Source organism: Sapajus apella, unplaced genomic scaffold (assembly GCF_009761245.1).
Source record: "Sapajus apella isolate SASKATOON/1434 unplaced genomic scaffold, GSC_monkey_1.0 scaffold75, whole genome shotgun sequence".
In the NCBI taxonomy this organism is placed as follows: domain Eukaryota; kingdom Metazoa; phylum Chordata; class Mammalia; order Primates; family Cebidae; genus Sapajus; species Sapajus apella.
In genome coordinates, this window is record NW_022437015.1 from 4,464,397 (window position 1) to 4,485,564 (window position 21,168).

General features: G+C 36.3%; 1 protein-coding gene across 10 annotated transcripts in view; it reads right to left on the reverse strand.

The window, feature by feature from the left end:
- ATRX (ATRX chromatin remodeler) overlaps nt 1-21,168 on the reverse strand; it is a 290,081-nt gene that overhangs the window by 148,121 nt on the left and 120,792 nt on the right. For all 10 annotated transcript variants that reach the window (XM_032251335.1, XM_032251338.1, XM_032251341.1 and 7 more), the window contains 7 exons: nt 20,416-20,509; nt 14,329-14,431; nt 12,686-12,916; nt 7,991-8,132; nt 6,617-6,726; nt 5,563-5,709; nt 5,228-5,405 (listed from right to left, as the gene is read on the reverse strand). In XM_032251335.1, coding sequence (XP_032107226.1) covers nt 5,228-5,405; nt 5,563-5,709; nt 6,617-6,726; nt 7,991-8,132; nt 12,686-12,916; nt 14,329-14,431; nt 20,416-20,509 — 1,005 coding nt within the window. The remainder of the gene's footprint in view (nt 1-5,227; nt 5,406-5,562; nt 5,710-6,616; nt 6,727-7,990; nt 8,133-12,685; nt 12,917-14,328; nt 14,432-20,415; nt 20,510-21,168) is intronic.

The window sequence follows — 21,168 nt, forward strand, 5'->3', positions numbered from 1 at the left end:
ATCCAAGCCTGACTAAAAGAGTTTGCTAACTTAAGATGGTTCAATACACTATAGAAACCTGTCATTATTTTATAAAATAACATAGATCTATCTTAATGTTTAAAGCAAATGGTACCTTGACTATTGTGCATATGCACACTGACGCACACACATAAAAATTGATTATGTCCTCTTCAGTTACAAAACGTGAAACTATCTTCTAAAAACAGTAATGTGAATTAGAAAACTCCATCAGATCAGTTTAAGTACATTAAGTAGAAAAATATGTCTCAAAATAAATGGTAAGTTTGGGAAGAAAGGTCAAATAAAGGTTCTGTCACATACTATTAGAGTTAAATGAAAATTCATTTTCAGGGTTACATTGCCACCTATTGGTGAATTTTTTAAAATCAAAAACCATAAAGATATTAGGGAGAAAAGCTGATAAAATGTCTAAAACTGTCCAAGTAAACCTCTATTAAATCCCTGACGCAGTAAAACTAGGAAAGCTAAAAAAAAAAATGTTGTCACTTTCTTTTTAAAGAAACTGGGTCTCACATTCCACGATGATTATGATCTCAGTGATCATAGTTCACTGCTTCCTTGAACTCCTGGACTCAAGCAATCATCCTACATACATCAGTTTCCTGAATAGCTGAGAATACAGGTGTGCACCACCACACCTGGTTAATTCTTCTATTTTTTGTAGAGATAGGGTCTCAAAATGTTGCCCAGGCTGGCCTCAAACTCCCAGCCTTAAGTGATCCTCCTGCCTTGGCCTTCTGAAGTATGGTATTACAGGTGTGAACCATTGCACCCAGATGATTCTTATCACTTTAAGCTACTAAGGCTTGGGATGATTGTTATGCAGCAATAGATAACCAGAGCAGCTAAGTTCAAAGATGAACACTACTATCTTAACTCTGGTAGGCTCTAAACACTTTCCAATCCTAATACACACCCCCAATGTTCCAGGCTTCTGATTTAACAGCCTACCTTCTAAGCTTATAACCTCAACTCATCCTTAAGAATCCCATACCCAAAACCGTCCGGTTATGACCTTTTGCTTCCATCCTAAACTTCAGTTTAGACTTTTCTTTGACATTATACCCAAACTACACCCTTCACATACTCTGCTCCCATTTATACGATTCTTCACAACCACTAATTTGTTCCAAATCAGAGAGGATAAATTGGGCAAAAAATGGAAAACATGTACTGGAAAATTAAGTGTTATACTTAACAGATCCTTTCTAATAAATTCAAAAGTACTGAACAGATCCTGACACTTTAGACTTAGTGTCTAAAGAAAATTATATCTAAATACTACCACTACAACTTAAAACTTACTACAGTTTTAATATATTCCATGTTATACATGATGGATATTAGAAAATTCTTGTTGCAGATGGTTATCCAGCTGTGGCAGAGGAACTATCTCTAATACTCATATATAATAAGGAAAATAAAAGTAGAGCTTCAGTTTCCCGAAGAACTCACAGTAAAACCTAATGGAGAAACCAGACCCCCTTAAGTTTTAACAAGGGTAGTCTTGATATTTATTTTTTTAATTACCAAAACAAACAAAAATGTAACTCAATGTAGAACTTACTCAACCTGATAAAAGACACCTATTAGAAATCCACAGCTAATGTCATACTTAATGGTGGAGAACTGAAAGCTTTCCCTGAGATCAAAAACAAGACATCCAACCCCTCACCACTTACATTCAACATTGTATGGAAATTTCAAAGGGCAATTAGGCAAGAAAAAGAAGTTAAAGACATTCATATTGGAAAGGAAAAAGTAAAACTATTTCTATTCATAGATCATATGATCTTAATAGAAAACCCTAAATTGCATGTGCGCCTGTGCACGCGCACACACACACACACACACACACACACACAAAAACTATTAGAAATTATAAATGGACTCGGCTAAGTTGTAGGAAACAGCATCAGTATACGAAAATCTGTTGTATTTCTATATACTAATAAAGAACAATCTGAAAATAAAATTAAAACAATTTCATTTCCAATAGACTCAAGAAGAATAAAATATTTAAGAATAAATTTAAGAAATTAATTCCAAGACTTGTACACCAAAGAAATTAAAAGACCTAAATAAAATTTCATTATTAAAAAAATTAAAGACCTAAACAAATGGAAAGACATTAGATGTTCATGGAGGGGAAGATTTAATATTGTTAAGATGGCAATATTCCTCAAATTAATCTATAGATTCAATGAAATCTCTAACAGAATCCCAGCTAAGGAAATATAAAAGCTAATCATCAAATTCATATGAAATTTCAAGGAACCTCAAATAGCAAAACAAACTTGAGACAGAAGAATAAAGCTGTAGGACTTTTTCTTCCTGATTACAAAACTTGCCACAAGGCTACAGTAATTAAAACAATGTCACACTGGCATAAGGACAGACATACAGATCAATACAATAGTATTGAGAGCCCAGAAATAAACACACACATCTATGGTCAATTGATTTACAACAATGGTGTCAAGATTCTTCAATGGAGAAAGAATAGTCTTTCAACAAACAGTGTTAGGACAACTGGATATCAAAATGCAAAAAATGAAGTTGGACTTCTACCTCATACTGTATACAAAAATAAACTCAAAATAGATCATAAATACAAGAGCTAGAACTTTAAAATAAAAAAATAGGTGAAAAAATTCATGACCTTCAATTAAGCAATGGATTCTTGGATATGCACTAAATGCAAAAGCAACAAAAGAAAAAAAAAAAAAAAAAAAAAAAAAAAAAACAGGTAAATTAAATGTAATCAAAATTTTGAATGTTAAAGATTAGTACTAAAATGATGATATAAAAAAGTAAAAAGACAACTCGCAGAATGGACAGACACATTTGCAAATTAAATGGATATGTTTACATTTGTAAATGTCATTTTTCAATAAAAGGAACCATGATGTCTTCGAGAAATGGCTGATTCTGGGGCCAGGACAATATAACATGAACCTGGAGCATCCTGTAATGCCAGAAAGTAATAAAGTGCTCAAAGCCAAAAGGATGGGGACATATCCAAGGGTAGAGGACCTAACCTTAAAAAAAGCTCCCAATTGCCAAAGTGAAACAATTTGAGCTATAAAATAATGTCGTAATGGTTAATAGTCCAAAGTACAAAATAAAAATAGATGAGTAGATAATGATATCAATCAATGGCTAAATAAATGGGTGAGAAAAGATAAATCTTTCTTTTAAAAAATCCAAATTTTGTATGTAGATACTACCCACTATAGGAGATGGAGCTTAATTTCTGCCATGCTCCCATTCAGGTGGACTAAATTGAGTGACTGGATTCCAATGAACAGATGAGGGACAGGTAAAAGTAGCAGCTCTACAGGAGAGAAACCTGACAAACACTACCTTAACCAAGTGATGCAAGTTTACATCATCAGTGACAGCATGTGGGTATCATGTACCCCCGATATGAGATATGATGTGACAAAAAGGGTATGTCACCTCTGGTACATTCTTTCAAAACCTCGGTCTAATCTCAAGAAAAACTATAAATTCAGATTAGTGAACACTTTACAGGATATTTACCTGGATGGTCCTCCTTAAGACTAATGAGATAATGAAAAAAATAAAGACTGAGAAACTGTCATAGACCAGAAGACTATTAGAGACCTGACAGCTAAATATAATGTAGTACCCTGGATAGAAAAACTGGTGCAATCCAAGTGTGGTTTAGAGTTATTAATAATGTGTCAACAATGTGTTAATTTCTTAGTTTTGACAAATCTACTATGGCAATGTAAGATGTTAACAATGGGGGAACCAGATATAGGGTATATGGGAACTCTCTGCACTACCTTTTCAACTTTCATGTAAACAGAAAATTATTCCAAAATAAAAAGTTGTTTTCTTTTTTCCTTTTTTGAGACGGAGTCTCGCTCTGTCACCCAGGCGGTAGTACAGTGGCATAATCTCAGCTCACTAGAACCTCTAGCTCCCAGGTTTAAACAATTCTCCTGCCTCAGCCTCCCAAATAGCTGGGACCACAGGCATGCGCCACCACACCTGGCTAATTTTTGTATTTTTAGTAGAGATGCGGTTTCATCATTTTGGCCAGGCTGGTCTCAAACTCCTGACCTCAGGTGATCCACCCACCTCAGCCTCCCAAAGTGCTGGGATTACGGGCATGAACCACCATGCCCAGCCAAAAAGTTTATTAAAATGTCACTAAATGATAAAACATGGAAATGACAAATGTTACATTAGAAGCTTTAATTTCTTTTTTTCTCCATTTTCTCTGAACAAATAAGTACAACTAAGCACCTGAAACTGTTGTATTAAACTGTTTCAAGGAAATGTTGTGAAAAAAATCTGCTATGATGATACTAAACACTAGCTTATAACTTTTCAACAATAAACCACCCACAGGATTTTTAGACACGTATTTTAATCATAAGAAAAACATAAACTTATTATTAGGCCTTAGATTTGTGATGGCAAAGTTATTTTGCTACGTATTAAATACCTCATTATCTTTAAAAAAGAGGCAAAGCCATGGATTCTAAAGACTACTATCCCTTTGACAATGACAACTAGCCAGATTTTCTCAACAAACATAGAGCCTCAATAGTGTCTTAAAGTAACATGATATGACAACACATGAAGAAAAAATTGCACAATCGTAGATTAAAAATTAATTTTAGTTTTGCAGGCAGTACAACATGTTGCTTTTCTAAGTGGCAAGTATATAAACATTTGGCTCTCACATCAGATTTCTGCCACAAAAGGATCAACAGTATTGAAAATATGAACCTTTCATACTGATGACCCCTTAGAAAACAGGAGATAAGCAAGTAGCAATTCTTCTAATGACATGAAGTTTGGAAAGACATGAACTGTTTTCATGCTACGGAGAGAGCTCTTGTTATCAACAAATATTTGGATAGCTGGAAGAATTTTTGATTACAACACAGGCATCTGATGCATTTTTAAGTGTTTACAAGGTATTCCCTAAAACCCTAAACACTTTTAGACTCAGCAAATAAATTCTGAACAGCTGGCAACATTAAGGGTGATTTTGTCTTACTGAAATAATACTAAGAATTTTTTTAAAGGCAAAAACCTTAAGGATAAACAAAACAAAGACCAGATACTTAGTAGTTGTTCAATTAGTATCTGTTAAATAAAATAAAAACACATTTTTAATTCAACGTGCTTCTTTATGTCACTGTCTATTAATACTTACCTGGATCAACCAAAGCTTTGTTAAATATTTCTTTAAGTTTCCGACTCTTCACATTCCTTCCTTGAGCAAGGTTTCTATACATCTCATAGCCTATGATCATAACACCACCATCTTCTTGCCACCTCTGCAGCATGTAGCTTCTCTCCTGAGGACGTTTCACAGTTGCTAATTCAGAAACCTTTTGTGGGGAAATAAAGATTTTTTTAAGTAGCTACTAAAAACATGTGAATACTAAATATTCCCACTGAAATATGCATCACTGGTAATTAAAAATAGTTTACTATATGAATTGCATGTGATTATTTTAATAATAGAAAACATTTAAAATAAGGTACCTCAAGCTTCTCATCATCTTTTAATCCTTCTTGCCACTTCTCAAATTCATTCATCCAATTCAAAGCAGTATTAAGGGGACAAACCACTAATGCCGTGCTGAAATCCAATTTGTCACACAAAAGAACTGTATGAAGAAAACTTACCACCTATAAGAAAACAGATTGTCACCTTCGTTTAAATATTCACAAAAAAGTTAATAAATTAAGCAATCTTACCATGTTGTAGCTTTGTTTTGCTTTAAAAAATAAAGCAACCAACCAAAAGGCTGGAATTTCCAAACCAGGCAAGGTATAGGGAAAGAGATATAATCGTAAAATGTGAAAGTTCAACAAGATGATGTATCAGGCTCTTCCAACTCTAAAGCTCCATGATTCTATGATCAATGTGAATAGCATAAAATGATCCCATACCAAAACAGCTACTAAGTCCTGGGTCTCCACAGAATGTCCCTATAGTCTTTCAGAAAATACCATTTCTCTTTTAGAAGAGAATCAGATTATATAATACTTTTCCACTTTAATGTATTCTGACTCATTAAATACATAATTACTTTATGGTTTAAAAGTACAAATACATTCACTAATTTTACATCTCTGTTACAACTCCTGCCATTTAGAAATGCAGTAATTTTAACAGTAAAAGATACCTTACTTTCTTATTACTTTAACATCATAAACTGTTAGAAAGTTGTTAAAAAAAAAAAATTAAAAAACAAAGTTAATTTCTACCTTAAAATCTTTGCAGTTGTTGTTGGCCATACCTGAAACCCCAGAACCTCACTTCATTAGGGCCTCTGCTCAAACATCACCTCCTAAAAGATGCCTTTCCTAACTCAATATCCTCCCTTAACATTCATTTTCTGAAAGTACGTATTTCTTATTTGATTAGCAGCTCTCTCCTCCACTAGAATATAAGCTCCTTGGAGACAAATCTTGTTATTCTTGTTGCCTGCTTTATCTTCAGTCCCTACGACTGTGCCTGAAACATAACAGAATCAAATATATATTAATGAATACACAAAAACAGGATACCTTCATATTCTTCAGCTCTTACCTGTAAAGTCTTACCAAGGCCCATACAGTGGGCAAGAATGCATCCTGAACCTGGAGATTTCTTTGTTTTTTTCACAGACTCACAGCAGCAATCCCACATAAACTGAACACCTGAAAGTAACAGCTTCATTAAGTTAAATTTAAAGGTCCAAGTTAAAAACTCCCTTTATATAAACACATCAAAAATATAACCAAAACTTCTAAGCAACAGCATTTTAAAAAAAAAAAAAAACACTCAGCTAAAGAATTGTAAATGGAATTTTTTCCCACTAAAGTAAACCAGAAGCAAGTTAACACCAACATAGAACAGGGGACTTTCCTTCATCTTATCTAAGCTATTCACAGCAGACATTCTCTATTCCCTGAAATGGTTCAAAGAAACATAAGAATACCCTAAAAGAGAAATGTGGCCAGGCACAGTGGCTCACACCTGTAATTCCAGCGCTTTGAGAGGCCAAGGCAATTAGATCACTTGAGGTTAGGATTTCGAGACCAGCCTGGCCAACATGGTGAAACCCCATCTCTACTAAAATATAAAAAATTAGGCAGGCATGGTGGTGTGCACCTGTAGTCCCAGCTACTCAGGACGCTGAGTTGGGAGAATCGCTGGAGGCCAGGAGGCAGAGATTACAGTGAGATGTGATAGCACCACTGTACTCCAGCTGGGGTGACAGAGAGAAACTCCATCTCAAATAATACTGATAATTGTTGGTAAAAAGAGAGCAACTTTATCCAAAGAGGGAATGACTTCCTATAAAATATACCTTTGAGTTTATTGAGTCAATAAGGAAAAAAAAAAAACCCAGGAGATAATTTCATCATCTTTTCCTTTATTTGATAGTAAACAATGAGCAAGAAAGGGGACTAGTAACTCAAGAAGCAGGAACTACAGAACTTCCCTTATGAATCAATTCACATAAACACTCAAAACTGACTTACTGATTCAACTCTAATAAAGCAGAGGGTAGGAATAGTTTGATATCGTTCTAATGCCAATGTAGGGATATTATTGTAACACATACCTAAAAATGCTGAAATAGCATTTTCTGAAGAAGGCTTTTAGCTAGATACAACTCTTCTCACCCCCTACCTGCCCTTAGCCAGTCTTTGCTGACCAGGTGAAACCCACTTGCTATATCTACCCATTTGTAAGTAGCACTTCTTTCCTTTTTTATAACACTCACTATGTTTGCAATCACCCAATTTTGTTCTTCTTCATTTGCTTATGAGCTCCATAAAGGCAAGGAGATTGTGGATATTCCCCCATCCCTAACAATTTACCTCCAGCACTTAACAGGATGTGAGGCACCTGCCTCACTCCCAAATATTGGTAAAATCTAACTAAAAATTATTAAATCATCTAACAGTTTCTTACCATCTACTTGATGTGGTTTCAATTTAATAACCATATTTCTATGAACCTGCACTAAAGGTTCTTTGGTTTCTTCATCTTCATCTAAAACCAACTTGGTTGTTATTGGACACTTGGTGGGTGAAGCATCTTCAATTTCTATCACCTACAAGAAAAGGAGTTGTTCATAGTTAATCTCAAAGAAATCATTTTCCAAAATACAGACACATTTACTCAAATACCACAAATCCAATTGGTATGATTTGGATCTGTGTCCTCACCAAATCTCATGTCAATTGTAATCCCCAATGTTGGGGGTGGAGCCTGGTGGGAGGCGGTTGGACCATGGAGGTGGACTTCTCATGAATGGTTTAACACTATCCCCTTGGCACTATTCTCGTGACAGTGAGTTCTCAAGAGATCCAGTTGTTTAAAAAATATGCAGCACCTCCCCCTCACTCTCTTGCTCCTGCTCCCACTATGTGAGCTGTCTAACTCCCCCTTTGCTTTCTGCCATGTTTGGAAGCTTCCTGAGCCACTATGTTTCCTGCAAAGACTGAAGAACCACGAGTCAATGAAACCTCTTTTCTTTATAGAAATGCAAGAATGAACTAATATACCAATATTTTGGTTCAGTAAAGCCAGGATGTTTTATGTCTTCTAAAATCAAAACTCTCCAAAAAATTTTAAATTACTCTAATAATGTCAGTAATTTAGCACAACAGTTCTCACTCTGGATATTTCAACACACATTTGTTATGCAGAGTTGTGAAAAAAGAATTGCTCCCTGTTGTTGCTTGCTATGCCTAAAAAAGGAGGAGGGGGGAGAAAAGGGGGAGGAAGGGGAAGAAGAGGAAGAGGAGGAGGAGAGAGATGGGAGGGGGGAGGAGGGAGGAGAACTCCAAACTAATCTATAGTACTACCATTACAATTTGAATGAACATGTGGCTCCCAACCAAAGATAGCTCTATTCTTCTAGAGGACATTTGAAAATGCGCAATCATATTTATGGCTGTCACAATTATTGGTCAGAGCTGGTATTTAATGTAGGAGGAAGGGAAGGCAAATATAAACATTCTATAATGTGAAAGACGATCCCAAACAAGAACTGTGCGACTCAGGATGTCAACATGACTCACACTGAAAAACATTGTACATACATGCTGTGAAAAGAAAAACCATTTAGAAACACTGGTTTCAGAACCACAGGCTCAAAAATAATGAGAGGAACATACTAATACCTCCTCATTACAATATGGAAACAATTATCACAAGTTCCTTATTTAAAATAAAACTTAAGTAGATATAATATATGCACAGAGGTACGTGTGTATGTGTACATGTACTTTCTGCTGTCTTATCCTAATCTCTATCCATTACATAATATATTCAGTAACTATATAAGATAGGTACAAGTATTACCATTTGACACGAAAAAACTGAGGGACAGAGAAGTTCAGTAACCTGCACAAAGTCATACAACTACTGAGTATCACGACACTGAGATTTACCCAGAGGATTGATCCCCAGAGTCCATGCCCTTAACCATTACACAATACTGTTAGTAAAAGAAATGCTTGTAATAAACAGTTTTACGGTTCCATGAAAAGAAATAGAGACTCATGATTTTAAAATTATAAAAACATGACGTCGTTGGGCACGATGGCTCACGTCTGTAATCCTACCACTTTGGGAGGCTGAGATGGCTGGATTGTCTGAGGTCAAGAGCTGGAGACCACCTTGACCAACATGGAGAAACCCTGTCTCTACTAAAATTACAAATCTCAGCCAAGCGTGGTGGCAAGCGCCTCTAATCCCAGCTACTTGGGAGGCTAAGGAGAGAGAAATTATTGAACCCAGTGGGTGGAGGTTGCAGTGAGCTGAGATCGTATCACCTTTACTCCATTCTGGGTGAAAGAGGGAATCTCCATCTCAAAAAAAAAAACAAAAAAAAAAACTTTAAAAACAGCAACATTATGATGGTGATGGAATAAAACTTGAGGTACTTTTTTTCTTATTTATAATTGAAACTAGTAACAAATGGATTTGTTGATGTTGAATATAGAAATTTTCAAACATACACCAAAGTAGACAGAAGAGAATAATAAATCCTATTACCCATCACCCAGCTTCAAAAATTATCAACTTAAGTCCAGTTTTGTTTCACTAATAGCCTCTTACCCATTATCTGACTCCCCAGATCCCACAAATCATTCTGAAGCAAACATAAGTATGTAATTTCATCTGTAAATGTTTGTAAATGTCTCATTAAAAGGACACTTCCTCTTTTTTAAACTGTGACTATAGAATCGTTGTCACATTCAAAAAACTACAAATAAGTCACAGATTTGCAGCAAATTATCTGAATAGATACTGTACTTACATAAAATTGTGATATGCAAATCAAGATTCACACTTGGAAATAGTCTGGTGAAGTAAAACTAGCATAGGCCATTCAGACCCAAATTCCATTTCATCAAGCTACCTAAACCCTCTTAGCTTCTGTATCTGAATCTGCAAACTGAAAATGATTATCAATAGTCTCTACAAGGTTGTACTAGAGATTGAATAAGGCAATGTATGAAACGGATCTGGGATAGGACGAGTATTCACTAAAGTATTATGGTATCCTACCCTGGATATGTAGTAACTTCTATCAATGGGGGTAAAGCCATTATATAAAAATGGAAAATTCCCCCAAATATCTTGTCCTGTTTACAAGGTGTGGTACAAAGAATCCTGAAGTGGCCCCAGAATTACCGTCATCTGGTATAAACACCCTGCATAATCCCCTCACCTTCTGAGTATGGTTGATACCTGTAAATATGATCAGCTATCATTCAAGTAATTGTCCCACTAATAAGCTGACTCTGATTTAATCAAAACAGAGATCTTCTAGATGGGCCTGATCTAATCAAAGTGAGCCTGTTAAAAGATTGAAATGCTTCCCTACTGAACTCAAGGATGAAGCAATCTGCCATGTTGTGGACAGAAGACTCTAGTAGCTAAGGACCTATGTGTAATAACCGAAAGAAACCGAATTCAGCCAACAAGTGAGCTGGAAAAGGATACAAAGTCTTAGATGAAAGCAAAACTCTAGTTAACATCTTAATTTCAGCTTGGGAGGACACTAAGCAGAAAACCCAGTAGAGCTATGCTCAGCTAAGCCATTCTCAACTTCCTGGCCTGTTAGACAATAAATTTCTCTCTCTCTCTTTTTTTGAGACGGAGTTTCACTCCTTACCCAGGCTAGAGTGCAGTGGCGCGTTCTCAGCTCACTGCAACCTCCGCCTCCTGGGTTCAAGCAATTCTCTGGCCTCAGCCTTCCGAGTAGCTGGGACTACAGGCACGCACCACCATGCCCAGCTAATTTTTCTATTTTTAGAGATAGGGTTTCACCATGTTTACCAAGATGGTCTCGATCTCTTGACCTCGAGATCCACCCGACTCAGCATCCCAAAAGTGTTCGGATTATAGGCGTGAGCCACCACACCCAGCCCATACCAACTATTTTTTAAAACTACTATGTGAGGCAATCAGATAATTCAGTATTATAATGGTACTATAGTAATTTTTAAAACATTATCTTTTAACAGTACATTCCCAACTATTTATAAACAGAATGATACGATTTCTGAGATTTGCTTTGAAATAATCTGAAGGAAAAAAAACAGATGAAATGGCCGGGGAAGTGGCACACCCCGTAATCCCAGCTACTCAGGAAAGGAAGACAGGGGAATTGCTTAAACCCAGGAGGCAGAGGTTGTAGTGAGCCGAAATCGTGCCATTGCACTCCAGCCTGGGCAACAAGAACAAAACTCTATCTCAAAAAAAAAAAAAAAGAAAAAAAAAGATAGATGAAACAAGCCTAGTCCTGTGTTAGTAACTGCTGAAACTGTGTTAATAGATCCAGGGAGAATCATTACACTATTCTCTCCACCTATGAATCTGAAAATTTTTGTAACATAAAGTCCATTTTAAAAACTGAAATATTTAACGGATTTAAGAAATAATTTTGAAACATTTCTCTACTCAAAATACAACATAACCATTTCGGTGATCATTCAAGAATCTCAATTCTTTCCATGTACTTAATTAAATTAATAGAGCTTAATGACTATTTTAAGTTGCATAGAACAGTGACAGCAGGAAAAATAAATTGCAACTAAAAATCTGTGGTTGAGGATGGGCATGGTGGCTCACACCTGTAATCTAAGCACTTTGGGAGGCCATGGCGGACAGATCACTTGAGGTCAGGAGTTCAAGACCAGCCTGGCCAACATGGTGAAACCCCGACTCTACTTAAAAATACAAAAATTAGCTGGACATGGTAGTGCACGCTTCTGGCCCGGCCACTTGGCAGGATGAGGCACCAGAATCACATGAACCCAGGAGGCAAAGGTTGCAGTGAGCTGAGATCACACCACTGCACTCCAGCCTCGGTAACAGAGCCAGACTCCGTCTAAAAAAAAAAAGAAAACTGTGGTAGATTACAACACTCTACTCTTAAAATGCTGAAATACATTGAAGTCATATATGAAATAAAATAATCACTAATAGAAATAAATTAAGGCTGGATGCGTTGACTCATGCCTGTAATCCCAGCACTTTGGGAGGCTGCGGTGGGAGGATCACTTGAGCCCAAGAGTTCAAGGCCAACCTGGGAAACATAGCAAGACCCTGTACCTACAAAAGAAAAAAAAGAAAGAAATTAGTTACCTCTCTCAATTTTTCTCGCTCACGCTCCCTCTCAGCAATACGTTTTCGCCTCTCTTCCTCTTCCTTAAGAGCATTTTGTGTTTCTGTTCTCAGTTTATCATCTTTAAGAATCTTTCGAATTTTCTTTCTGCCTTTTCCAGGAGACTTGGAATCATCATTTTCATCTTCTTCTTCCTCCTCCTCCTCTTCTTCCTCCTCTTCTTTTTCCTCCTCTTCTTCCTCGGAATTACTCTATAGAATTTAAACAATTAGAGGTAAACAGTACAAAGTCATTTAATTTATCCGATTCATATTCCATTAATTAACATGCCAGGAAAAGGTAGGAAAAAACATGCTGAAAACCATTAGAATTATATTTAGCAATAAAGAATAGTGTTATTTTAAAAACCAACTCTTCAACATCTATTAAAAAAACAACTCAATTAAAAATTGGCTACAGAGTAGAATAAACATTTCTCAAAAGATATAAGCACATGAAAAGATGTTGAATATCACCAGTCATCAAGAAAATACAAATAAAAACCAGAATGAAATGCCACTTCCCACTCATTAGGATGTTTCTTGTTAAAAAGAAAGAAAGAAAAAAAAGAAAGGAAGTGTTGGCAAAGATGCAGACAAACTGGAACCTTGGTACACTTCTAACAGGAATGTCAAATGTTAGAAACTAGAGAGAAACAGGATGGAGTTTTCCAAAAGATAAACATACAACTACTACATGAAGTAGCAATTCCATTTTTCCATATATACCCACAATAATTAAAAGCAGAACTCAAACAGATATGTATACGCCCATATTCATAATAGTATTATTCAAAATAGCCAAGAGGTAGAAACAACCTAAATGTCATCAACAGATGACGGGGCTAACAAAACATGGCATACACATACAGTGGAATATTATTCACCTTAAAAGGGGAATGAAATTCTGATACATGCTACAACATGGATGAATCTAAAAAATATTATGCCAGTGAAATCAGCCAAATACAAAAGGACAAATATTGCATGATTCAACTTATTTATATGAGGTACTTAAAATATGCAAATTCATAGAGACATAAATGAAAATAGAGGTTACCAGGGGATGGGGGATAGAAGAGAATGAAGTTTATATTTAATGAGTAAAGAGTTTCTGCCAGTGAATATAATTAAGGCCACTGAATTGTATACTTTAAAATATTTAACAAGTTAATTTTCAAAAAATAAATATCCCTCTGGAAAAGCATTGTGTTGACAGAATCAAACTTACTATAGACACCTTTTACTTTGTGTAAGTCTGCTTATATACAAAAAACTCAAATTGGCTAATTTTGTTACCAGAAGAAATTTATTCACATATAAGTCATCATTCAGGATAGTATTTCGTCTTCAGAAAAGAGAACATTCACATGACTACAAATATAAAATGAGGAATTAGAATGGCTTAAAATTCCATTAAAAATTAAGATATAGAAAAAAACTGATAATGTCAAATTAATACTTTTACATATATATTTTTTTCAATAAACAAATCCTTCCACAAGCATAAAATGTAAAGAAGCCAGCAGAACACAATGAATGAATGAAACCAGGCAGTAACAGCATAATTACTACAGTATACTGTACCAGTCATAATCCAAGCATGTGGTAAATGTCATTATTACCTTGTTTTCACTGGATGAATCTTCTTGAACCTTAATACGTCGCCTTTTCTTTTTCTGTTTATAGCTCCGCTGATTTTCTTCCAACTCTGCTTTCTTTGCAGACCTGAAAAAAATTTAAAACACGAAATAAATATTTCATGACAGATTTCCATCAACAAATTGTGTACTATTTTAAAACTGTTCTACCTCTGTATGCATTCCTAAAAACAAAGAGGAAAAACAGAAAAAAAAATCAATAGATTCAAAATAGATATTACAGCAGAAGCCTAACCCTTAATTTTAATCTAATCATCAACGTTTTACAGTATCCTGAGGGGAGGTTTGTTATATGAGTAAGAAGATGCATGAAAGGACATTTAAGTCCTAAGACATTATTCTTCTAGTGAAAAATACGAACAGCAAATAGACATATTAAAAAGCATTCATCATCACTAAAAAAAGGCAGATTACAAAAGCTGAGTACTATTGTCTTCATAAGAACAAATTTAACATTTCTCTTCATAATAAGAAGAGCTTGCTTTCTTCTCTTCATAATAAGAAGAGATTTTTAAAAACAGTAACAACTTTTGGTGAGAAAAATATTTCTGGGCTTAAAAACTGGTACACAAAGCTACATTAATCCATACAAAATAACCACTGTCAGTAAGGATGTGGAGAAAGGGAAACCCTGTTCGTTAATAATGGAAGGTAGAGAGAGATCCAAGATGGCCGATTAGCAGCAGCTCGGGATTGCAGCTCCCAGTGAAGACACAGGGAGTGAGTAGAAGTCAGACTTCCAGACCAATTTTTGTTGCCCACAGACCAGGAGATTCCCAGAAGAGGAGCCCCACGGGTCACCAGCACAACTCTTTTGGCGGGAGCGGCTGTTTTGCCAGCGTCCCGGTGTGGCGGTTCTCAGTGCGGAGTATGTGAGACTGGGTGCCCTTTTAGTTGGCGTTTGGAGCTCCGCGAAGGCAGAGTCGCCCATTCAGCTGCTTGAAAAGGGGACTGAAGTGGGGATCCAGACCGGGAGATTCCGGGAAAGAAAAGCACCACGAATCTCAGTGCCGCTGTTTCAGCCAGCACGGTCACCACAGGGGAAATTGTATAGATCCCGGCGCCTTTTCGGCGGGCGACTGGGGCATCTGGGAGAGAATCGAACGTTCAATTAGGAAAAGAAAAAAGGGGGCTCCGAGGTGGGGGAGCCAGGTGATCTGGCTTGGCTGGTCCCGCCCCCACAAAAAAAAAACAGCAATTGGAAACGCTGACGGTTGAGAGTTTCACAGCAAGCACAGCTGAAACCAGGAAGGTCCAGCGCTGTGGGGAAGAAGCACCGCTAAAGGAAAACAAAGAAACAGAAATAACATCATTACCAACAAGCTGGACATCCACTCAGAGACCCAATCTGAAAGCCAGCAATTACAAAGACGACAGGTGGATAAATCCACAAAGATGGGAAGAAACCAGCGCAAAAAGGCTGAAAACATCCGAAATCAGAACGCCTCTCCTCCTTCAGGGTATCGCAGCTCCTCATCAGCAAGGGAACAAGGCCTGATGGAGAATTAGTGTGATTAACTGATAGAATCAGGCTTCAGAAGGTAGATAATAAGAAACTTCTGTGAGCTAAAAGAACATGTTCTAACCCAATGCAAAGAAACTAAGAACCTTGAAAAAAGGTTTGACAAAATGCTAACAAGAATAGACAATTTAGAGAGGAATATAAGTGAATTAATGGAACTGAAAAACACAATACGAGAACTTCGTGAAGTATGCACAAGTTTTACTGGATGAATTGACCAAGCAGAAGAAAGGATATCAGCAGTCCAAGACCAACTCAATGAAATAAAACGAGAAGACAAGATTAGAGAAAAAAGGGTAAAAAGGAATGAGCAAAGTCTCCAAGAAATATGGGACTATGTGAAAAGACCTAATCTACATTTGATAGGTGGACCTGAATGTGACGTAGAGAATGAATCCAAGCTGGAAAATATTCTTCAGGATATTATTCAGGAAAACTTTCCCAACCTAGCAAGGCAGGACAATATTCAACTCCACAGGTAATACAGAGAACACCACAAAGATATTCCTCAAGAAGAGCAACCCCAAGGCACATAATCGTCAGATTCACCAGGGTCGAAATATAGGAGAAAATGCAAAGGGCAGCCAGAGAGAAAGGTCGGGTTACCCACAACGGGAAGCCTATCAGACTCACAGCAGATCACTCAGCAGAAACTCTACAAGCCAGAAGAGAGCGGGGGCCAATATTCAACATCCTTAAAGAAAAGAATTTTCAACCCAGAATTTCATATCCAGCCAAACTAAGCTTCATAAGTGAAGGAAAAATAAAATCTTTTGTGAACAAGCAAATACTCGGAGATTTCATCACCACCAGGCCTGCTTTACAAGAGCTTCTGAAAGAAGCATTACACATAGAAAGGAACAACCAGTATCAGCCATTCCAAAAATATACCAAACGGTATGCTGCATCCAGACCCATATCTCACATGCAAGGATACACAAAGACTCAAAACAAAGGGAGGAAGGAAGATTTACCAACTAAATGGAGAGCAAACTAAATAAATAAATAAAAATAAAAGCAAGAGTTGCAATTCTTGCCTCTGATAAAATAGACTTTAATGCAACAAAGATCAAAAGAGGCAAAGAAGGACATTACATAATGGTGAAAGGATCAATGCAACAAGAAGAGCTAACGATCCTAAATATATACACACCCAATACAGGGGCACCCAGATACATAAAGCAAGTTCTTAATGACTTATAAAGAGACTTAGACTCCCACACAATAATAGTGGGAGACTTTAACATCACACTGTCAATATTAGACAGATCAACGAGACAGAAAATTAACAAGGATATCCAGGACTTGAACTCAGACCTGGAACAAGTAAACTTAATAAACATTTACAGAACTCTCCACCCCAAATCCACAAAACATACATTCTTCTCAGTATCACATCACACCTACTCTAAAAGTAACTACATAATTGGAAGTAAATCACTCCTCAGTAACTGCATAGCATTTCACAGGTTTCAATGAAATATTGGTTGACCGCTTGTTTGTTACTTTCCTCCCTTGTTTCTTCCTGTCTCCATTGTTAAGCACAATTATTGGCATAAAAGAGGTTTTTAATACCCATTTTTAGACTGCATTCTAGCCTGGGCAATAAAGTAAGACTCCCGTTCTCTCTTCCTCTTTCTCTTCCTCTTTCTTTCTCTCTTTTGTTCTTTTTCTTTCGTTCTTTTTCTTTCTTTCTTTTTCTTTTTTTCTGTTTCCCAAAAAAAAAAAAAAAACTATGGTATACATCTTGCAAAAGTGGAACAGGATTATTAATACTGTGGTAGATAAGATGGTCTAAAATAGAGCCTCTATTTTATTTTCACCTTTGTTCTGTCTTAAGTATGAAGTTTATTTTCCTTGAGGAAAATCTAGCCCATCATCAGCTCTAGGGATCCCTGTTCTTTTTTAAGCAAATCAACTCACTCAGCACCCCCTTAGCATCCTCCACATGGAAGCCTCTGTGCTGGGGGTACATTGTCACCTCAGATACACACGTGATTGACTTCTCTGTAGCACAGTGCAAAGGAGGAGGGCTGGCAAACCCAGATGTCATTACTTCTGGGTGGCACACCTCTCCCTCTCTTTCAAAAGGGATTGTTTATTCACTAAATCCCCACCACCCAGCACCAGCCTGGGCTGGGCTCAGGACAAATATCTTGCTCAGTATCCCACCAGCCTCCCAGCCTGTAGATTCACCCCTTGTCATTTTCTCACAGTGCTACCAACAATCTGAAGAGCTTAGGGCTGGCATTGATGCTTCTCATGGGGCTGTCACCTTCCTGCCCCTGTCCTCATTATCTCATTGGTTTCTGCCCATCCTTCTTCCCATCTGGGATCTGCTGTGCTGGGCCAGCAGAGCCACTCTGGCTCCTTAGGGACCTCTCCTTGTCCTCATGGCAAAAAAAAAAAAAAAAAAAAAAAAAAAAGGCAAAATGTTGCAGCTGCTATGCCAACAGTATGGCAGTTCGTCAAAAAATTAAAAATAGAATCACCACACAATTCCACTTCTGGGTATATACCCAAAGGAAATGAAAGCAGGAACCTGAAGAGATATTTATGTTGAAAGCAGCAGTATTCACGATAGCCAAAAGGTTGCAACCCAAGTGTCCATCAACAGATAAATTGACAAAGAAAATATGGTATACAATGGAACATTATTAAGCCTTTAAAAGGAAGAAAATTCTGACAAATGCTGTAACATATATGAACCTGGAGCACATGTTGCTAAGTGAAATAAGCCAGTCATAAAAAGGAAAATACTGTATGATTCAATTTATATGAGGTTCCTAGAGTAGTGAAATTCATAGAGGCAGAAAACAGAATCGTGGTTGCCAGGGGAGAGGAAAAGGGGAGTGGTTTAATGAATAACATTTCAATTTTGCAAGAGGAAAAGGTTTTGGAGATTAGTTCCAAAAAAAAGTGAATATACTTAACACTACTAAGCCATACACTTAAAAATGGTAAAGATGAAAATAAAAATTTCCTGTAATACCATGAAAGAAAAAAAATGGTTAAGATAGTAAATGTTAGGTTATGTGCATTTTACCACTAATAATCATTAAACTAGCCAAGCATGGTGGCTCACACCTTTTGGGAGGCCAAGGTGGGCAGATCACCTGAGGTCGGCCTGGCTAACATGGTGAAAATTCGTTTCTACTAATACAAAAAACTAGCCAGGCATGGTGGCACACACCTGTAATCCCAGCTACTTGGGAGGCTGAGGCAGGAGAATCGCTTAAACCCAGGAGACAGAGGTTGCAGTGAGCCAAGATGGCGCCATTGCATTCTAGCTTGGGCAACAAGAGTGAAACTCCATCTCAAAATAAATAAATAACATTTAAAAAAAGAATGAAGTATTCATATAGGCTACAACATGGATAAACCTTGAAAACATTATGTTAAGTGAAAAAAATCCATTCATAAAAGGATATCTATTTTATGGAATCTACTCATGGAAAATGTCTAGAACAGGCAAATCTATAGAGATAGAAAGTAGGTTTTAGTGTTTATTAGAATACGAGGGCATGGGGAATGGAAAACAATTGCTAGTAAGTACAGGGTTTTTTCCTTGGGTGATGGAAATGTTCAGAAATTATAGAGTGGTGATCGTTACACAATTTTGCAAATATTCTGAAGACCACTGTATTCCATACTGTAACATGTTAAATTTCATATTATATCTTGGTTTAAAAAATAGCTCTCATCATACCTTATCATTTTCATTATATATTAACTTAAAGTATAATATATTGCTATACTCTAAGCACAACCTGGTAAGTATTAACCTAAGAAAAACTCGGAATGTTTTAAAACTTACAAGTGCAGATAGACATCTCCGTAGACATACATACACAAACACACATTGTTCATTTGATAAGCTACAGAAAGATTATGTTATTCTGGGGGAAATTAAAAAATCATAGTAGTATTATCTAACATACCATACTAAGAAGGAAGACAAATTTTAAACTACATGTAATCTAGATCAATAGCTGTTCATGTTTCAAGAACAAGCATATCATTATTACTGCAGTACTACTAAAACCAATAACTTATATATTGAGCACTTACTAACTGTCAGGTAAGTATTGTTATAAACCTTGCAAATGTACTGTCTCATTTAGTGCCCACAATAATCAGTCAAGTATATTGTAATCCCCCACTTTAAATATGAGGAAACAGGAGCATAGAGTATTTATACAAATAGAAATTAGTAAAGCCCAAAGTTAGACTGAGGCAGTTTTTCTATAAAGCCTCTTAACTATTACCCTACAATTTCTCCCAGAACAATAAAAAACTGCAGCCACAAGTGGTTTTGCAGACTAAAAATCTACCCAGATTAGAATACACAATTCAATATTCATAAAATAGGCTTAGACTCTTTTTAAACTATTAAGTATAACAATTAGTTTCAAAAAAATAATTATATATCACACTAACTTTATTGATAACAGTAACCATACAAATCATTTGAAGGCATGGTCATTCAGATTAATTCCTAAAAATTTTTTAAAAACCAATTATAATACCTTGTTCTGGGCCGCTGTTCATCTTCGGATTCACTAACTTCTTCACTAACTCCTGATTCTTGAAAATCAGAATCTTCTGAATCTTCACTGCTCACTTGAATTTAAAAAAAAAAAATACATAAAATTATTAATTTTTTTCCAACAGAAACCTAATTCACTTAATTTCCCAAAGACTCCACATTAAAACAGAGCACTGTAAGAATATCAGTGGTGGTATATATGTAGACGGATGATACATAATATAGAATATACCAGTTAACACTCTACATGGTATATATAAATAAAATTCAAATGTATTCCAGATGTAATCATAAAACTATGGTTGTACATTAAAATATAAGTATTCAATTGTATTTGAATTGACAAAATAAGAATTACCTGTCAATAAAATACATGTAATTACCAAAGGTAAATTAATGAAAAAGGAGTTTGGCTATTCAAAACTAGCAAGGTAGGCTGGCCAAGATGGAGTAAGATTACAAGATTCTTTCCTCCAATGATGACACAATCAAAGAACTGAGAAAGGCAAACAGTAATAGAAAGATTGGAGACTGAAATCAAAACTTGAATAATGACCCCTCTACAACTGGGGGAGGGGAGACAACTGTGGGTGCTCCGGTTATTTTCTTCCTTTGTTTCCTGGTTTTGAACAGAAGGCAGGCTAAATTCCAAAAGTATGCAGAGGGTACTGACAACAAGGCTGTGAAGAAAATCCCTATTTCTATTTACACCACTGGGAAAATAGGGTTCTAC